At 49.1% G+C, this 19,785-nt stretch overlaps 9 protein-coding genes across 9 annotated transcripts; 5 read left to right on the plus strand and 4 right to left on the minus strand.

Annotated features, from left to right (window-relative positions):
- Positions 1 to 371: 371 nt before the first annotated feature.
- On the plus strand, positions 372 to 1,505 carry N7479_011100 (uncharacterized protein; the record flags this gene model as incomplete). Its single annotated transcript, XM_057258791.1, has 2 exons — positions 372 to 376; positions 440 to 1,505. The coding sequence occupies 2 exons, from the start codon at positions 372 to 374 to the stop codon at positions 1,503 to 1,505; spliced, it is 1,071 nt and encodes a 356-aa protein (XP_057106249.1).
- A 581-nt stretch (positions 1,506 to 2,086) lies between these two features.
- On the minus strand, positions 2,087 to 3,313 carry N7479_011101 (urease accessory protein UreD; the record flags this gene model as incomplete). The annotated part of the gene is made up of 1 exon (XM_057258792.1): positions 2,087 to 3,313. One exon carries the CDS (start codon positions 3,311 to 3,313, stop codon positions 2,087 to 2,089), a length of 1,227 nt encoding a protein of 408 aa, XP_057106250.1.
- Positions 3,314 to 4,493: 1,180 nt separating this feature from the next.
- On the plus strand, positions 4,494 to 5,000 carry N7479_011102 (DUF1993 domain-containing protein; the record flags this gene model as incomplete). The annotated part of the gene is made up of 1 exon (XM_057258793.1): positions 4,494 to 5,000. One exon carries the CDS (start codon positions 4,494 to 4,496, stop codon positions 4,998 to 5,000), a length of 507 nt encoding a protein of 168 aa, XP_057106251.1.
- A 1,265-nt stretch (positions 5,001 to 6,265) lies between these two features.
- Positions 6,266 to 9,864, plus strand: N7479_011103 (cohesin subunit IRR1; the record flags this gene model as incomplete). Its single annotated transcript, XM_057258794.1, has 2 exons — positions 6,266 to 6,731; positions 6,791 to 9,864. The coding sequence occupies 2 exons, from the start codon at positions 6,266 to 6,268 to the stop codon at positions 9,862 to 9,864; spliced, it is 3,540 nt and encodes a 1,179-aa protein (XP_057106252.1).
- A 1,133-nt stretch (positions 9,865 to 10,997) lies between these two features.
- N7479_011104 (karyopherin alpha) lies at positions 10,998 to 12,925 on the minus strand (the record flags this gene model as incomplete). Its single annotated transcript, XM_057258795.1, has 2 exons — positions 10,998 to 12,419; positions 12,689 to 12,925. The coding sequence occupies 2 exons, from the start codon at positions 12,923 to 12,925 to the stop codon at positions 10,998 to 11,000; spliced, it is 1,659 nt and encodes a 552-aa protein (XP_057106253.1).
- A 377-nt stretch (positions 12,926 to 13,302) lies between these two features.
- N7479_011105 (uncharacterized protein) lies at positions 13,303 to 15,202 on the plus strand (the record flags this gene model as incomplete). Its single annotated transcript, XM_057258796.1, has 3 exons — positions 13,303 to 13,560; positions 13,611 to 14,502; positions 14,553 to 15,202. The coding sequence occupies 3 exons, from the start codon at positions 13,303 to 13,305 to the stop codon at positions 15,200 to 15,202; spliced, it is 1,800 nt and encodes a 599-aa protein (XP_057106254.1).
- Positions 15,203 to 15,592: 390 nt separating this feature from the next.
- Positions 15,593 to 17,177, minus strand: N7479_011106 (CCCH zinc finger protein; the record flags this gene model as incomplete). The annotated part of the gene is made up of 4 exons (XM_057258797.1): positions 15,593 to 16,446; positions 16,502 to 16,844; positions 16,906 to 17,049; positions 17,103 to 17,177. 4 exons carry the CDS (start codon positions 17,175 to 17,177, stop codon positions 15,593 to 15,595), a joined length of 1,416 nt encoding a protein of 471 aa, XP_057106255.1.
- Positions 17,178 to 17,620: 443 nt separating this feature from the next.
- N7479_011107 (putative translocon-associated protein, alpha subunit) lies at positions 17,621 to 18,533 on the plus strand (the record flags this gene model as incomplete). Its single annotated transcript, XM_057258798.1, has 3 exons — positions 17,621 to 17,692; positions 17,769 to 18,190; positions 18,248 to 18,533. 3 exons carry the CDS (start codon positions 17,621 to 17,623, stop codon positions 18,531 to 18,533), a joined length of 780 nt encoding a protein of 259 aa, XP_057106256.1.
- A 294-nt stretch (positions 18,534 to 18,827) lies between these two features.
- N7479_011108 (DNA 5'-adenosine monophosphate hydrolase) lies at positions 18,828 to 19,707 on the minus strand (the record flags this gene model as incomplete). Its single annotated transcript, XM_057258799.1, has 2 exons — positions 18,828 to 19,576; positions 19,629 to 19,707. 2 exons carry the CDS (start codon positions 19,705 to 19,707, stop codon positions 18,828 to 18,830), a joined length of 828 nt encoding a protein of 275 aa, XP_057106257.1.
- Positions 19,708 to 19,785: the final 78 nt, after the last annotated feature.

The raw sequence follows: 19,785 nt of genomic DNA on the forward strand, positions 1-19,785 counted from the left end.
ACCGATCACCGCCTATTATCATGGTTGCCTCAAGACTTTAACCTTTTGAGACTATATAACCTCGCTTTCCTTTATTTTGTTTTCTCTTTGCCTTACTCATGATGGACACCTTTCACTCTTCCCAGAGCTCGGTATCTAGTTTTCGCTTCGATCCATACAGAGACTCATTAGATACAAATCCGAAGCTCAATATTGACACCGTCGGCTCTGAGGGAGTGGGGTTTCCGGCCCGCTCATGGAGTCAACTCTGGACGGCCTTGGCTTGGCCTTCAACGTCTCCTGGGCTGCCTGAAGAACCATCTAAGCGCAAGCGATCTTGTCGCTCGCGATACTTAAATGGTATACGGCGTGTAATTATCGGAATATTCATAATGCTGTGAGTTTCAAGAACTATACAGGTCATATCTTTGAAGACCCACTGATCTCTCACCAATAACAGAGGCATCATTCAATTCATCTCTATCGCCTGTGGTATCATCCTCTCATTCTTCCCGGATGAATACGACCGCGCGGTTCATAATTGGCTTGAAAGTGCCGACAGTGCCAGCGCCGCAGACAAAACTCGCTGGCCCACCGATATCTCGCGCGATATCGTCGCTATTGGCTGCCATTCTCACAATGACTACTGGCGCCGGGTGCCACTGTACTCCGCACTGCAAGCAGGATGCATAGGTGTTGAAGCCGATGTCTGGCTCTTCGACGACGAACTCTACGTCGGCCACACCAAATCGTCCCTGACAGAGCGCCTAACCCTGAAATCCATGTACATTGACCCGCTAGTAAACATCCTCGAACGCCAGAACCCAACCACCAAATTTCACCCAGGAGGCAACAGCCCTGCGCATGGCGTCTTTGACACAGACCCAGCCCAAACTCTAATCCTCCTGATCGACTTTAAAACCACAGGCCCGACAACCTGGGACGCCGTTATGAAGCACCTCGCTCCGCTCCGTGACCGCGGCTATTTAACCCACTTCAACGGCGACAAGGTCATCCATGGCCCCATCACCATCGTCGGAACTGGAAATACGCCCTTCAACCTCGTCACCGCAAACACCACTTACCGTGATATCTTCTTCGACGCCCCACTCGACAAACTCGTCGATGTCGACCAGCCAGACAACAGCCCCCGACCAGAGGAAGTTCTCACCCTGCGCACAGATCTCGGTCAAGGTCAATCTGGCATGCCGGATATCATCACTGCGTCCACTTTCAACACCTCGAACAGCTTCTATGCCTCTGTGTCTTTCAAAAGCACAATCGGCCACCCCTGGCCTTTCCACTTCACGAAGACCCAAATGGACCGTATCCGCAGCCAGGTGCGTGTTGCGCACCAGCACGGCTTGAAAGTCCGCTACTGGGCGCTGCCGAGCTGGCCTCGCAGTCTGCGGAATCATGTCTGGCGCGTGCTTGCACAGGAAGGCGTTGATATCCTGAATGTTGATGATTTGGTTTCTGCTGCTAAGGGAGATTGGAATACGAAGGTTTTCGATTGGTGGCCGTGATATGCATTATTAGATGGTAGGTTCTTTTTTGTTCTCCCCATTTGGCTCTTTACTTCTGATAAAATATGGGATCATGGGCTGGCGTTGGAGCTTTCTTGTCTGATTTACGATACCTCGCCTTTTTATTTGGCTTTATCGCTTTTTTTGATAGATTACTTGCTTCATATTTCACGGTGCTATACAATATCAAAATATCAAAACTTCTACATATGCAGCTTTCAAGATACTGATACCCATACTTTTTTTGATAATAAGAGACAGTGCTGTGAATGGAATCTATTTTCAGTTCCAACTTCGCTATACTCATAATTTTTGTCCCTGTCGCATTCAACGCAGGAGCGATAATGTTATTCCTCAACCTGGGACGTATTTCCCAACGCCTTTGATAGCCGATATCCAGCATTGACGCCATGATCCCTGCAGTAAAATCAGATTAAATCAAATGCATGAACCAAAAAAAGGACCCAGTCCAAAATAACTTCAAATCAACCCAAGATTACAGACATAGGCCCTCGGCCAGCGGAGAGCCCCGTCAACACCGACAAAACGCCTCAAACATAACTACCCGTAGATGTCATATCTCATAGACAGCAGAGCGCCTCTTCACCGAACTCGCGGATAACACTCCCTTCTTCCCGAATTAATCCACCAAGCCAGTGCTTCGCAGTCTCAAAGTCCTTAGCACCGAACTTGACAAGCACAAAGCCAGCGCGCACGCGCGCAGCCGTCCAAGTAACATCACCCTTATGGCTAAGCGATGGCTCAGGCACGGACGACGCCGCATGGTCCGACCAATTACGGCTGCCAATTCGAGGCTGCGACTGGAACTGCTTTAGCATGAACGAACCCAGCGCTTCAAACACAGGGCCAGAAAGGATAAGCGTGCCGACAACGCCGTGTGGCCGCGTGCGCTCCGCGATGATATTCAGCGGTGTTAGCCCAGCCGGCGCCTGCGGCGGCATGTCAGCGGGTTTTGATAGGGCGGTATTTCTGTCGTGCGCTGCGTCTTCGACTTCATCTTTGGCTCCGTCTTCGACTTCGATTTCGTTGGATACGGGGGTTGCGTCCAGGTCTCCCGATTCATCGTCGAGGATTACCGAGTCGCGGAGGAGGAGTCGGCGTTTGCCTTGATCGTCTTCGGCCCAGACTTCGTTGCGGCCGCGCCAGAAGTGGAAGTTCCAGTCCTCGCCGCGCGAGGTGCGGCCTTGCGTTACCCAGTCTAGGACACAGAGACTGCTGCGATCGCTGCCTTTTGCGGTGGCATCTACGGTGAAGATTTGGACTTGGGCGTAGCGACTGTGTTGAAAGGGGACAGAGGGGTCGGGGAGGTAGCAGAGGGCTGCTTGGCGGCCGATTTTGACGTCTAGGGATTGCTGGCTCATGTCGGAGATGTGGATATTTGCGGGCATTTGATCACGGTGGCCTTTGATTACGTTTGGGGTCGTGCCGGCATTATTTGGGGTCGTTTTGAAGATCTTGGTGCTGCCCTGGGGCGTTGTTACCACCATTCGCGTCTTCGGTTCGAGGGTTATGGACACTTCGATGTGGTCCCCTGGCAAGAGACCGCCGCCATAGGTGAGGAGGTAGAGGTGGACGGGGTTGGAGGGACGTGTGTCTGAAAGAACGGAGGAATCTGGGCTTGGGACGAAGCCGCCAGTGCGCGGGACCAGCTTCAATGGGTATTTGTAGGTGAGGGTTGTGAGGGTGGGATTGTTTGGTGGGAGGAGAGAGAGGACCACTTTGCCCTGCCCTGGCTTCGCAATGGAAGACTCAAAGGGCGAGGGAATGGGTGCTGTTGGTTTTCGCATGGCGATGTATGTGTGGTGGCAAGGCGAAAAGAGCTAGGTGTTATATGAATGAGGAGAAAGCCTTCGAAAGACAATATAGGTTTTTATCAATGAAGACCAGCCCATCAGAAATATGTTAAGAGGGGCGACTCCCAAAGTATATAAAACCCTGGAGGGAAAATGATGACCCCTTAGTCATAGACATCCACATCCGTCAATCGTCAAGCGGGGGATATCCCCCCAACTCACCTTTTCTTGGCTCTCTGAATGGGGATTCCGGAGCATAACCAGGAGACAACATAACTGGCAGAGAATCAATAGTTGAGGATTTCTATGACAAAGAGTATCTTAGTATTGGCGTTAGACCTGGAGGTTACTTCTTGGCAATGTACCACAATGCACTACTATGTCATTTGCCCAGGCTGAAGGTGATCTACACGGCTTATTTCATTCTAGTCGGGCAGTCTGGGCAGTTTGGGCATTCCGAAGGGATCATGGGACACTGTACGGAGTACTCCGTACATACTATTGCTATAGATTCATTATATTTCCCTCCAATTGGAAAGAGTGACGTAATTTTGTAGATGAAATTGTCGCCAGATATCCAAGGCACTCCACCTCAATTATCGAATGGAAAAAAGGATCAAGATACGTACATGTGGGCTTGGATTACTTTGTAGGCCTATTTTCCCCATAGTCCCCCCACCTGTAGTCCATTTTTGAACCCCTGTGAACCCTACCCAGGGGCAGGGGTCTGCTAATGTTATTAAGCACGCCTTCAGGAGGTAAGCTGATGCAAACCTTCCAAATCTGGAATGGTGTATTTGCGCATATAATCAAATAAGAGCTGAAAGTCGAATGTATTTTAGTAAGATATTGGACTCGGGAACGAGATGCGTGGCAGTCAATGTTAGTACTACTTGTATAGTCTCAGAATGGATAGTTGTAGTGGTAGTGCGATAGATGACTATCATCAGTTACTCTTAATGCCAAGTGCCCAGTACCTTCCTACCTAGGTAAGTTGATAGTGCTTATATATCCATAATCATATCCATCTATCCATCCATGGATAGCCACAGAATTCCATTCCCTTCCAAGAATACGAAGTAAGCATCGCCTAAATACTATATAAATCCCCTTCCCCCAAGGTAGAATATCCTTCCAAACACAGCTTCTCCATTCACAGCCCCAACTTGCCAGCATGTCGTATACTCTTTATGAGGGCTTTGTTCTCCAAACAAAGCGGGCTTTAACTACTCTTTCAAATATTCTTCACAAAGCCGAGGAACAGCCGAACGCCTCCAGTTTTCCATCCTGCCGACTCCACGATGACATGAGATCACTCAGTTTTCAAGTATTCGCGGCAACCGCACAAGCATCGCTAGCTCTGGCTAGGCTGACAGATGAGCCATTCCCAACCGAGGATAGGGGCAAGGATGTTGTCTTGACATATGCGGAACTGTACGCGCGCATCGACAAAGTGCTCCAGGCCATCGATGCAGTTGACAAAGACTACATCCTCGAAAATTGCGAGGCTGTCAAGCCCACGCCTCTGGGACCAAATATGCAACCCTTATCTGGGGTTGCATACGCATGCATTATGCAGGCTAATATCTTCTTTCATGTCACTACTGCCTATGGTATCTTGCGCAAGGAAGGCGTGCCTTTGGGAAAGTTGGATTATCTTCTGCCTTTTGTGGCTTCCTAAGACTTAATATCTTTCAAAGGTTTGGCCTGAACAAGCACAATATGTGTGTATGTATATAAAGTATATCGACATTGTGATACACAATCATAAAACTTGAAATAAATTGCGCATGAACAACCGAGTAACTCATATCGATAGTTACATTTCAATATACACCACGTTTGGTTGTTTGAAACGTTAAAAAATTACATTCTTTTTGTAAACATGTAACGAGTAGTGTAATTGGTTGGTTGTTAGTACATACATATGTACTTCTGAGGTCAGCCAACTATATGGAGGGAGCTGCGGGACCGAGCCCTGGGACTTTGTATGGGAAGGTTTATAAGGCGTCCCTCTCACTCCTACTGCGCTGAGAATCATTATTGAAGCAAAGAGGGAGCATCTGGCTGGAGGTGATCTCGCTCAGTGTTTAGCCTAAGTGAGTACCTATCTACATTTCTGTTATTGAAATCTAACCCGTTCTATTCGTTCTAAGGGGTGGTACACAAGCTTCGAAATGATGCCGCACTTCAGACGAGCAGAAATCAAACTCCCTCAAACCAATGAGAACTCAGAGATGAGTTAACTCATGGATTTTGATCTGACTGCGTCAGTCTAACCTTGAACTAGTGGTCAGAACGCCATGTGACTACAGTTTAGCACTTGGTGTGCTTGTATCTGTGGATAACTGCAAGAATGTCTCCAACAAATTCCAAGCATTTTTGAAGCAAAGACACGAGGAAAAATCGGATTCTATGTCACATACCACACTGTGCGGTTCTTTGGACAAAAATATGGAAGTGGAATACTAATTTGGCTCGCTTTGTTTTTGTTTCTCGTATGTTGGTAGAGGGTAGTTCTTCCCTAAGTGTCTTTAAAATGCTACTGGGTGTAATGATTCTATATTAGTCCTGATGTAACTATACAAATAGACACCTGGTCTACAAGGCAACAAAACCGCGTGGTATGGTTACGTGATCTAGGCAACCTCAGGCCCCCAGGCACGATGTCGCGTCTCCCCCCACGCTGAGATCCGGACCGTTTTCTGCCCAAATGCTTCCGTTTGATTGACTTTGTCTCAACACGACTAGAGCGCGTGTCGAAAATATTCGACCTCTCGAATTGCAAACTCACTTCAGATCCCTCAATCTCTATCTGCTTGGTCGTACCAGACTTGCGCGTTGCACGAGCGCGTCCCCGACCTGAACTGCAGCGACATCTGCTAGCTCTGTTGAAAGCCATTATTGATCTGATCGCATACTCATATAATACACCGATCGGACATCATGGATATCGACAACCCACCTTTATCAAGCCCCAGTGGCCCAGTATCGACCCCCGCCGAAGACCGACGCAAATCCGGTCGACAGACGCGACGGCCCGAAATATTCTCGCAGACTACACATTCTTCCGAAGAACAAGCTGCGGGCGGAAAGCGAAAACGAGGCGAGGCGCGTGAGGATAGCAATGAGGACGCGTCCGAGTCTGACAGTGATGATGTCGGCGACGACGAGACCGATGAGGAGGAATTGAAAGAAAAGCGACGCGCTGCACGTCGAACCGGTACCAAGAAATCCAAATCGAAAGCCAAGGCCAAGGGATCGCACGCTTCAAAGAAACCCAAGGTTGCAAGTAACGGGTTAGGAGGACAGCTCGCCTTCCGACCAGCCACCAATGGCCGACTGCTCGCTGCTCGCCCCCGGAAACCGAAAGTGCGACCTAGTCTCGCGGCGGGTGAACGTGGCTTGTTTGGTGAGTGATATCCTTCTTGATATATGGAAAATAAACTCCATGGCTAATACCAGGGCTAGCCGAGGTCTTTGGGAAAAGCAGCAATGCCGATACAGTGGCCGCTCAGTGGTTGTCTCAATACCAGCGTAACAATGGACAGGCCATGCGGGATCTTGTCAACTTCATTCTACGGTGCACCGGTACCGATCTTGAGATCGACAATAATGAAGTGGAAGACATTGACAATGCCCCGAGCCGAATCGAAGACTTACAGAACCTTTACCAAGCAGAAGGCATCACCGATTACCCTATCATCTCCAAGGCGAAGAAATTCAGATCGTTCTCCGTCCTCCTCGAAGAATTCACCATCGCACTGATTCAAACTTTCCACGCCTCTTCCCTCCTATACACAGATGATACCCTGCTCGAAAACATTCAGATCTGGGTCTCTTCCATGTCGACATCACAATGCCGACCATTCCGGCATACGGCGACCTTGATCTCCCTTGCAATCATGAATGCCTTATGTGAAATTGCGCGTGAGGTGACGACAAGCGTATCAACCTCCAGAAAACAACTCGAAAGTGAGAAGAAAAAGAAGACGGTAAACAAGGGCCGTGTGGAAGCAATTAAAACGGCGGTGTCAGAGGGCGAACAGAAGGTAGAGAGACTAGACGAGTTCCTGCAGGATGGGTTCGATACTGTATTTGTCCATCGCTACCGAGATATTGACGGTCAGATCCGTGCCGAATGTCTGACAGCTCTAGGTGGATGGATCCGCACATACCGAGAAATATTCTTTGAGGGCCAGTATCTGCGATACCTAGGATGGACCCTCGCCGATGTCATTGCACAAACCAGACTTGTTGCCTTGACCGAGCTTTTGAGCCTTTATGAGAACCGTGACAACCTTGCTGGTTTGCATTCATTCACTGAGCGATTCCGGCAACGAATCGTGGAGATTGCTGTGCAAGATGCTGATGTTTCGGTGCGCATGGCTGCGATCGAGTTGCTAAATCACCTTCGTGAAGGAGGTTTACTCGAGCCAAATGATATCGATGCCGTCGGTCGACTGGTGTTTGATTTGGACCCCCGAATTCGGAAAACGGCCGGACGCTTCTTTGTTGCCAACGTTCAAGATGCATACGAGTCTATTACTGAGGAAGTGGGAGAGGAGATCGCCGAATTGCTGGCTGATGATGACGAAGACGACTACGAATCGCCTAAGCACTCATGGATCAAGTTTAAATGTCTCACTGAGCTGTTCCAGGCCTACGATGCACAGCAAGACGAACAGCAACCGGAGCCAATGTCTCGTGACACACTGCTAGGAGCGGCTGTAGAGTCGCGCTTTGCTCTCGCGACTGAGGCTGTCTACCCCCACCTGGAAGAGCTTTCTCAATGGCCATCGCTGGCTGGTTATCTGCTTTATGACCACTCTCAAATCACTGACACGCCACCTGAGGATGATAATGCAGGAGTTGTAAAGAACATGTACAAAATGCAAGAGGGACAGGAATCTATCCTTCTGGAGGTGCTCTGTGCTGCAGTCAAGCTACGTGTCCTGGACATCGCCAAATCTGATATCGAGAAGCGCGGGCGCAAGACCAAGGCTCTGACAGCCAGGATTTCCGAGCTCCAAGAGGAACTTTCTCACAACCTTGCCCAGATCATCCCTGGGCTTCTCAATAAGTTCGGATCCACACCGGAAGCTGCTTCTGCCGTTCTGCGACTGGAACACCTTGTGGACCTAGATACAATCCAGGATCTCCAAAAAGATGCTACGGCTTATACCTCGTTGCTCAATGATATCAATAAGCAGTTCTTGACTCATTCGGATCACGATGTTCTCGCCGAAGCTAGTGTGGCTTTCTTGCATGCCAAGAGCTCCGAGGAGATGCGAGAGGCCCTAGAGAGTAAGGTTCAAGAGCTATGGGATGATATGGTGGAGGCGCTGGCTGCCTTGTCTCAGAAAAAGAGCGTTCAGGAAGGTGGCTCAATATCTGATCCCACTCTCACCGACCTGACCAACACTGTCTCTCGAATTTCGAACCTGGCTGGTATCACAGATTGTGCCTCTATCCTTGAAACTGTCCCTAATTCACGATCGAAATTCAAGAAGGACCACACTGAAGCCCCATTCAACACCCTCATCCGGCTTGCCGAACATGGTCTGCGCAAAGAGGATGACGATGAGGATACTGCTAAGGCAGAGAACGAGCTAGTATCAAGTAGTATCCGGTCGTTGCTTTTCTATTTCATGTGGAAGGTGCAGGCACTATCCACAGCCCTGAATGATGGAAAGGCCTCCTTCAGCACATCCTATTTCGAAGCACTAACAAAAAGCCGTGAAACTTTCGCCTCAACGCTCGTCAACATCATGAAAACGCGCCCTGGGCTGGACGACCTCCGCTTCACAGCAACTACAACATACCTAGACCTGCAAACGCTCTTCAGCACGCTCCGCAACATCGGTCAAGGCAACGACAACGACGAAGACGTCCTATTCCAAACCCAAGGTCTAATCCACGAAATCGGACCTGATACCCAAGCCCTCATTGCCAAGATCCACGATATAGCTGAGCGCACATCCGCCAAGAAATCAAGACTCAACCTCGACCCCGCAGATGACGATGCTCCGGCCTCAGCAGACGAGCTTGACTCCGAAGATGAAGCTAGCGACTCCGAAGACGAAGCAGTCATGAACGAGCGCCTCCGCAGCAGTATCGTCGCCGAACAGCGCCTCTGCGAGCTGACAGGCAAGATCGTCCTCGCCATCATCGCCCGCATCATCGACGCCTCCGGCTCCAAGCGTGGCGCCCTGAAAAAACGTCTCCTCCGCAACAAGACTGCCCTCGGCCACAACTACCGTGAGGTCCTGTCTTATCTGGAAGAGCGCAAGCCCCGCAGTGCCCCTCGCGCTAAGGGCAAGCAGCCCGCTAAGTCTGCTGCTTCTCCTGCCAAGGGCTTCAAGTCTGCTGAGCATATTGATGACGATGAGGATGACCATCCTGAGCCTATTGAGGAAGATGATGATGAGGATCTGCGTGCGCGGGGACTTGTCGAGGGGGATGTTGAACATGAAAATGGGGACGAAGACGAGGAACTTACTCCTGCACCTGAGGGTGATGAGGATGAGGTGATGGGTGACTGATCTAGTTTGTCTTATTTGACGTTAACGTGTGCCTGAACAAAATAATCTTTTTTTTTTTGGCTGTTGTTTCATTGCTTGTTTCTTTCTTTTCTTGTTCCTTTTTTTACTCCCTCTACTTTCTTTTCCCTCTTTTATGGATTATGGCTTGAATTAACTGTATCTCTCTTCTTTGCTCTCATTTGCGTGGATATGGACCCCTTTACAACCTGTATCTTATACACTTCTCTTGATCTTTCCTTTGCTGCTACTTTGCTGGCCTGACCACAATCTATTCCCCTCTGGTTTTTGCTGTAATTTTTGAAATCTTGATATGGAATTGTAGTATAGTAGGACATAACTGGGTCTGATCTGCTATCATTAGTGCATAGAATTTGAATGTATTTCATCCTTCACTGCCTTGCGTCTTCTTATGTTTCAACACCAAAAGGTTGCAAGTCTAATAATCAGTTCGTATCCTCTTTACAGAGTGAAAAACCACAAATACAAATTGTCTAAATGTAGAGAAGATACGAATATTACTGGGATACAACAGGAAGATCAGATTGATCGAATGAAATTTGGCATTTTTCCTGGCGAACTTCGAAGTGTACCACGAGAATAGCACAGTAACATTTTCAGAGCCATGATTTGAGCAGATTATGAGCGGTGTACGAACAAAATGTGCCATCACACCACTGTTGCCAGCGAGGAAGTTCTCGCGCAGGAGACCAATGCCCCATCAGGGAACACCATAGTCAGGGGACATTAACGTAACTGGAGAGAGAAAACCGATCCTGCAAACAAAAGCGCCTGTGTATGAGGATGCTAAAGGGGTAGGGGGAGGGGATACATGATGGTGAATCTTGTTTATCGTGAAATCAAAAAAAGAAGAAGGGGGAAGTGAAATTCGTGACAAGAGAAGATGAGGGAATCAAATGAGCACCAGAAACTGTTCAGACGCAACGCCAGACCGGGAAGTAGTTTGGTCGAAGCGCACGAGAGGTGTCGAGGTTGTATGCAAGCAACCTGGTCTCTCGGTAGCCAGTGGTGCCCCGCCCATGCGAGGATCCGCTGGGCGCAGCTTCGACGTTTGGTTTTGAAAAGAAAAGAAGAACATACAAAGAGGGGATAGTGCATGGTGAAAAGACAAGTCTTTACATATCCATGGTATCACCACCGTTGCCGAAGTTGAAGCCACCAGGTTGCTGCTGGCCAGTGCCGAGAGAGAATCCGGTCTGGGTCTGTTGGGGAGCAAGCTCCTCGATGTCACCACCAGCCTCGTCCTCGTCAGAGAAGTACTTCTCGATGATGTTGTAGGCCTTCATGTAAATCTCCTCGTTGGCGTTGTTCTGGCAATCGTGGATCTTCTCCATGCCACCGGCCTCTTCGATGAAGAGAGCATAGCGGTTGACACGAGCCTCACCGGGCTGGCCAGCCTCCTTGTCCATATCTCCAACCTTGAGGATGTTCTCAAGACCATCGAGAGCAACCTGGATAATCTTGTTGTCAGGGCAGGCCAGGAGATCGCACAGGGGCTTGATGCAGCCCTGGGAAACAAGGTAGCGGATCTGATCGGGCTTCTGGAGACCACCGGAAGTGGCGTTGGAGATAGCCCAGCAGGCCTCCTTGCGAGTCTTGAAGTCACCGTTGGCAAGCAGGTTGATAAGGGGAGCAATAATGCCAGCGTCAATGACTGCCTGGATCTGGCTAGAGTTACCAGCAGTGACATTGGAGATAGTCCAGCAAGCTTCCTTGCGGATACCATCCTTGGTGGAGCTCAGGAGGGAGAGCAGAGCAGGAAGAGAGCCACAATTGATGATCACCTGGGTCTGGACGTCATCGCCGGTGACGATGTTACCCACGGAACGGAGGGCGGGGGTCTGGACAGAGGTAGAAGCGTGCATAAGGAGCTCCACCAGGCGACGGGGAATACCGGCCTCAATGACGGCCTGAATCTTGTCGTTGGCACCATCGGACAAATAAGAAATAGCCCAGCAAGCGTCAATCAGGACCTCATCATCCAGCATGTAGATGAGCTTGGCAAGGACGGGAAGGGCAGGGGCAATAGTGTTCCAGTCAGGCTGGGGAGTCTTGCCACGGCAGAAGTTGCTAAGAGTCCAGGTAGCGTTGCGGAGCATGCTCAGCTTACGACCATCGTTGATGAGGTTCAGAAGCGGGCGCAGAGCACCGGCACCCAGAACAAAGTCACGGCAGTGAGGGCTATCACCAGCAATATTTCCGAGGGCCCACACGGCCTGTTCGCGAACATCGGGCTCAGGGCTGCTAAGCAACTCAACGAAGATGGGGACGGCACCAGCTTCAATGACGACCTGGGTCTGTTGGGCGGAACCGGAGGCAATGTTGGTCAAAGCCCAGGCAGACTCAAACTGAACCAGAGTGTGAGGCGAGCGGAGGAACTCGACAAAACGGGCAACGACACCGGTCTCGATAACACGCTCGATAGGAGGGTTGCGCTCCTTGGAAAGCAATTTGCGGAACTTAGTGGTGGCCTGAATTTGTTCCTCAACCTGGTCGGAGAAAACTCCCTTCACCATCTGGGGAAGCTCGACGTTGAGCTAAATCATACATTACGTTAGCTTGGTAATTTTTCACAATGTTTTTTTTTCGTTGCAGTGGGGCGCGGGCTCAAAGATCTTGGAGGGGCTTCGTGGGCCATGGCAACAGGGCGGTGAAAAAAATTCCTTGTTGATGATCGCATCATAAAAACAAAGAAATCTCAAAAGAGCCCATATGGTGGCAACCACATCATGAGCCCGTATAAATTCAAATGGAACATAGAAAGAAACAAATCCAAAAAGGATCAAAGGAGAATTCCCAAACTTACCTCACTCTCAATAGCACTGGCCTCATCATCACTCTCAGTGGCGGCAGCCATGCCACCAACACCGATTCTACCATCCTGGGTTTGGATACCACGTCTCTTGGCTAGGTTTTCGTCACGCTTGGCCTTGCGAATCTCGACCTGCTGTTCTTCACGGCGGCGGCGGAGCTCATCGGGCTTGAACTGGTTCTTGGCCTTGAACTGCGTGCGGCGATGTTCGGGAATATAGCGTTCCGCCATGATGAATATGTAAAGAAGAAGAGTAAGCGCGCCGGATCGATGATGTAGTAGGTTGTGTTGAGTGGGCGCGCTGGGGGATGGAAGGAGAGTAGGAAGATGGAAGAGAGAGAGGGATCTGATGTGGGGGGAGAAGACTTCTGTGGGAGGGGAAACGATACTATCACGTGATTGCTCATTTTATTTACATCGACGGGTTTTGGCAAGAAGCTCTTCCTCTTCAAGCTTTTGGAATTATCCTTCTTTCATGCTTATTCACAGCAATTGCTCTGTTATGGATGTACATCGAAAAAAACGTACATATTTTTTGAGCTAGTTTATGATATCGCATCGGGAGTTTACAGCACGTTTGACACAAGCTCTTCCCATCAATGAAAGACATGGATTCAGGTGATCTAGTGGATATTACCACTGCCTGCTCTTCACAGGGGAATTTCAATATCTTGGGAGTGGTAGTTGATACTCTACCACTCTTTCGGACCAGAGGCTCGTCGGCATGCATCACATTCACTATCAAAGACTCTGATTTTGATGCACCAACCTGGGCAGGTGGCCTCAAAGTCAAATATTTCAATGACGATGAGAGCCATATTCCCAATGTTAAGCTCAAAGATGTAGTTCTACTACGAAATATCCGGGTGAGTGGATTTACATGAATGCAGCAGCATGATAAACTGATACGATTCAGGTGTCAATTTACCAGAACAAGCCAACAGGGGTTGTTTCTCAGAATTCCAATGTATCATGGGTTATTTTCCGACCAGAGCCAAGTTTAGGTTCCAGCCCGTTTATCACCAGTGGTCCTATTCCGTTCGAGCCGAGTTTAAAGGAAAAGGACCAGGCACAATCGCTCCTGGATTTCGTATCTACCAAAGGAACCACTGTGCGACAATCCACGTCGTACAGTGTACCCGCCTTCCAGCAGTTTTCTCATGTTCTGATTCCTAATTCAACCCCAAAATCTGGAGGGCTACCTTATGTCCATATTCAGTCCGCAAAGGTTGGCAAGTTGTGTCAGTTACTTGGACAAGTTGTGAACCTCAATACTTATGACAGTGAGAAATGTCTACTATACTTGACTGATTTCACTGAGAATGAGGAGCTTGTCAACTACAAGAAACCCGGAGAAGAAGACGATGAATCAGGCCCTGAGGGCGACCGTTTTAATTACATACAAAAGAAAAAGAACTGGCCAGGTCCATGGGGCAAATTGACCATCCAAGTAACTTTATGGGAACCGCATGCCACCTATGCCCGAGAACACATCAAGCCAGGTGACATCACTCTATTGACCTATGCTCGTATCAAGGAAGGCCGTGGTGGCTTGGAAGCTGCAGTTCATGAGGACAGAAAATACCCGGAGAAAATCCATCTCCGGAAGGTGGATAGTGACGCTGACGAGCGTGTACAAGAATTGATGAACCGTCGGGCAGAGTATTGGAAGATCCACGGTGAACCGAAAACAGATACCAAAAAAGCCAAAAAACGGAACAAGAAAGTCGAGCAAAAAAAGGAGGCACAGAAAGAAGAAGGCCAACTGACCATGCCAGCAGCATCACGAATCAAGTTGAATCAACATGGTGAGTCAATTATCTGCCTACGAGAAGCATATTGGCTGATAAAGGTTTAGTCAAAACAAGAAATTACACAGTGCCTGCTCTCCCCCTCGAGAAGATTCTATTGGCAGAAACCCACATAAACAATGCTCCGGGAGGCATTGTCTACCAGCTTCCCTTCCAAAATGTCAATTATCACTCTCAAGTTCGAGTGATCGACTTCTTTCCCCCAAGGGTAGAAGACTTTGCAGTTCAAACCGCTAGCGCTCCCTTGTTCAGCAATCAAAAAGGCGCTATCGAGCCTGAATTTGGCTGGGAATGGCGGTTCTGTCTGCTTGTGGAGGGGGTCGAGCCTAGACCTTCCAAACAGCCTCGAGAAGTGATGAAGATCTATGTATACGGTCAAGATGGTGATTGTCTTCTTGACGATAATGCATTCAACCTCCATCACAACCCGCGGAGATTGGCAGCGATAAAAGAGAAGCTTTTCCTCCTATGGGGCAATCTCGAAGAGGAAAAGTCGAAAGCCATGGCTTCTGGTCAACAGAATTGGGGGCCAGTGAAGTCGTGCCCATTTGAGTGCTGCATCAAGGAATACGGCGTTCAGTGCACCCATAGCAAAGACCCCAATATCATGGACGTTGACGGCGAGGTGTGCACCCACCCTGGCTGTTTTGGGTGGGAGAGACGGTTTGCCATGTTCGGCACGACTATCCACACATGAATTGTACAACGTTCAAGTCTTGTAACACTATTAATTCAAATACCCCCTAAATAAATATTGTGTGGATTGATCCTTTATACTAATACAATTTAAAACTTCAAATCAATAGATAGATAGTTGAGTCTTTTGCGCCTGAACCGTCTTTTTCACCCGCATGGAAAAGAAAAAAACAACGTTAAATTCTCAATGATTGTATAGCAAGCCTGCTCCCATGCACCGTCCATAACTCCCGAATGATCGAAATTCTGATAATGTCATGGGTGCTGTGACTTTTCCCGTGAAACTTCAAACCCGGTCACGCCGAACTCAATAGACAATATTTTAGGACCTCATGGCAAGTACGAAAGGTTCGGATCGCCTGAGGTTAGCATATGATTGCGATATGGCCACTCAAATTTTTGTAACTTTGACAATGTTCGTGTCGATACCATGCGCCACGGGCTCAAAGCGGCAGCTATCCCCCCGGAAACAAGTCTTTTTACCAGGCTCGCTCTGAGGGCAACGGTGACCATAGATACACTCGACGTCATCGCATTCTAAACCAAAGCGACAGGGTGTCATGCGGGCAATGGCAGACAGAATGTGCAGGTCTTGGCGGGACAATTTGCGATCATGGTCATGATAGCAATTCTCTTCATTAGGGCATTCACCGAGCAAGAAATGATAATTGCAAAGCTTAAGCTTCTTCAGTTTGTTAAGGTCATCGCGAGGAATGCTCTTGAAGTCGAGTCGATCAACGCGCTGGCCATACTTATTCCGCTCCACCGTCTTTGGGGGGGTTGTGCCAGCCACCTTGGACCGAACAATCTGGAAATCAGAAGATTCGGGTTTATTTGTCACTGGGGCCAATGGGGCACCCAGATTCGACACACTAGTGCTGGTAGAGGTTCGTGACAGAGGAGCAGGTGTTTGGAACTGCTGGGTTGGTGAAGGTGTGAGCAAAGTCCGCGAAGGGAGTGCGCTTTTCCAGGGAGCAGCCCAAGATGCTGCACTCGGTGCGGACAATGTAATTGGAGCAATCTTTGTGGTGCGGAAAACATCTGGGAACTGGGTGATTCGATAGTCCTGCTCTCGGAAATAATCAAATTCCTTCTCGAGTGGAAGACCCTCAACCAGCGAGACTCGGCCCTTATAATTCGCACCAGAAATGAGTTCTGTCAATGATCGAGCATATTCTTCATTGGAGGGACAGCCCAGGAAGAGTTGATGACAATGGCAGTTGTATAAGTAAAGCTTGAATGCCTCTGGGGAGGGAGCGAATCAGCAACGGGTTCTGCTATGTCAGGCTGTACCACATACCCTTGATTTTATCATGCGCTTTGTTTTTGCCAGTTCCAACATCCACAATTTCGAAGAATGATGCACTCTCATTGAATCCACGAATAAATTCACTGATTGTGGAAGCCTCTAGGGAGATTCCCCCTCGGATGTAAGTCTCCATAAGTCCCTTCACATTAAGATAGATCTTGGTCATTATCTTCGGCTCGGTGATCGTGGAAAGGATTGTCGTCACATAGCCCTGGAGAGATTTCCAGAGCTGCTTAGCCGCATTGCGTCCACCCTGTTCTCCTAGTTGCAGAAATTCGTCCTTGAATATAATCCCCTCGCCGTCTAAAAGCAATACGACGAATGGTTCGCGGTCCTGAGGGAGTGAAAGATGTGTTAACCCGGGGCTTATACAACGTGTCCACAGCTGTGCTCACCATCATTTTCTTGACAACTGATATCTGGTCCATCAGCTCCATTTCATGGACCTGAACCTCACGATTGAACCGGGTTTCGCGTTCATGGTCGAGTTTTTCTTGTTGGAAGGAATTCTCTAGGGCGGTGACACGTTGAAGGAGTTCCTATCAAAAGTCTTGTTAGAATGAATTAGGACCAAGGGAGGAATTGTTGGTACCTCAATGAAGTCATTCTTCTGTTGGTCAAGAGCACTTAGCTGACGATAGCGCTCTAAATAAGCTTGGGTCGCCATTTTTGTAGATTGATGAGTTATCGTTGAAGATCTGAAAATGGTTGGAATTGAGAAGAGGATGAATGCGACAGAAGATAAGGAAGAAAGAAAGAAGGGAGAGAAGCAAGTTTCAAGTCTGATCAAAGCGAACAGGGAAATTCCCGTTGGCAGGCGCTTGCAGGAGGTGACAATCTACAAAGCGCGTAAAGTGTTCGAATCACTGTAGTAACCAATGATTACCACTTCACTTCATTAAATTAATTGATATAGGGAAAGAGTTTATAGTCGTCGTCCTTCTTCAAATAAAAAAAATCAATCTAAGACCGCGGGTGTTATCTGGCTGAGTCAGCCCCCCGGTTTTGCATACGTGGAGCCAAATATTCCCCTTCACCTCATCTTGACATTGACCTCTCTACGTTTCTGTTTCTCTTTCTCTTTCTTTCCCCCCCCCCCCCGGTTTCAAGATGACTCGCTTTGGTTTCCTCTCTCTGGCTCTACTTTCTCTTCAGGCCTTCGTTGGCACCGGCTTTGCTGCTGTATGTTTTTCGTCTTTATTTATCTCGGAAACCACGTCGCATGACTCAATTGACTAATTGTTTGGTGGATTTGTAGGATGCTGAGAATGCTGAAGCAGAGGTTCCCACTCTGGCTGTCTCAGCACATGCCTCTTTCCCTGCTTCCGAGATCTTTGGTATCAAGCTTGTCAACGGTCACCCTACCCAGGCGCTGATCGCCATCTCCAACGATGAGCCAAACCCCATCACGGTGAACTTTGTCGGCGGTAGCCTTCGGAACCCCGATGATCAGACCCAGGTTGTCCGCAACCTGACTGCTACTCGCTACGCCATCGAGGTCCCCGCTGGCGAAAAGGAGACAATCAGCTACAGCTTCGCCACTGAGATGCACCCCCAGGATCTCCAGATGACTCTGTCCGCCATTATTTCGGACAGCGAGGGCCGCTTGGTTCCTATCGTTGCCCACAATGGCACCGTTAGCATCGTGGAGGCGGATACCAGCATCTTCGACCCCCAGATGTAGGACCCCCTTTACCTTGGTCGTGTGATGACACAAGAACTAACAATTACACTCAGCATCTTCCTCTACTTCTTCCTGCTGGCCTGTGTCTCTGGCACTGGTTACTTCTTCTACACCGTTTGGGTCGCTCCCTACTTCCCCCAGAAACGCAAGTCCGGAAAGACCAGCGAGAAGCGCACCCAGGGTAGCTCCAAGCGCGTTGAGACCCCGGTTACCGAAGAGACTGACAGCGGCGCCGCGGTTTCTTCTGCCAGCGCCTACAACGCTGATTGGATTCCCTCTCACCACATCAACCGTCCCGAGGCCCGCAAGGTCAAGGGCCGCTCTAAGGCCCGTGCGTAAATGCACACGCGACAGCTATTGTGGATGGAGGAAGCAGGCAATTCTGTTCAATGTATATCATTGTCAGGGTTTTTTTTGTCTAGTGTGAGGGCAGCATTGGGTAAATGCTGGAAATGCACCACCCCCTACTGCTTGTCGCAGGAGACATGTATATCTACCAAATAGAAGATTTTGGCCCAGTTTAGCTTCCACAGATACCAAACAGGATCACTTTTGGATAGTTCAATCCAATGTATACCATGCTGTGCCTGTTTTGGCAGTACTGGTATATCTTCGCAAGGACGCATCGCTAGCTCACAGTTTCTTCCATTCTCTAAACTCCTGCTCCAGGTGTTGCTTCAATTCCGCAAACCGATTCCCAAAACCCCTGCCACAGCGCCAGCAAGTAAAATCTCGCTTTAGATATCCTTCTTTCGTCGGATTCCGTCGCACATCATCTTCCGCCAGCGGGAAATCCTCGATTGGCACGAAGAATGGTGTCGAAAAGCTATTGTAGTGTTTCCGATGCTTCAAGCGCTCGCTATACCTATCCACCGATAGCACATGAACATGCAAATGATTCATGGATGGCACAGCATGCACCCCGACCACGATTTCCTGTTCCCAATCCCGGCCCTGTGGTAGCTCGTCGGGCGGCGGGTCAGCACTCAGCGCCGCCTGTCTCGCCTGCTCCTGCGCAGAGTCCTTCCCATATGTGCGTCGCAGCTCGCCAGCTGCCAACTTGCGGAGTGTTTGAGTTTCGGCCTTGACTTTTGCTAGAAACTCGGCGTCCTCGAACACATCGAATGGATGCATGCGCGTTTTGGTCTGGTCACGGGGGAGAAGGAGGAGGTGTAGCGATGACTTTGGGAACATGTCGTGGATCGCCACAAAGTCGTCATTGTGGTAAACTACGACATCGGGGGCGTATGTCTCAGGCTTTACGATGTAGGCACCTAGTCCGTCGCGAACACCAAACGCAGTCTTGCCCTTCGCCGCATTGCGATCAGACGGGGTTTTAGTCTGCTTGTGTTGCTTGCTTTTGGGAGCCAGGAGCTCTGTAACTGTCAAACCGTATGTCAGTTAGGTAGTTGACAAGCTTCTGGGTATCTTTACAGGCGTTTCTCTTTTCCGATGTCCTAGTTTGCTCCTTTGGATCACCCTTGCTCGGATCAGAGTGCTGCTCTCCGGGCATGATGGTTAGTGTAGAAGTTTGACTCGCGGTCATACAGTAGATATTAGCTATAGCATTGCCTTCGAGCAACAAAATTCA

Source organism: Penicillium vulpinum (genome assembly GCF_028829585.1).
Source record: "Penicillium vulpinum strain IBT 29486 chromosome Unknown utg000004l_segment0_segment0, whole genome shotgun sequence".
NCBI lineage: Eukaryota > Fungi > Ascomycota > Eurotiomycetes > Eurotiales > Aspergillaceae > Penicillium > Penicillium vulpinum.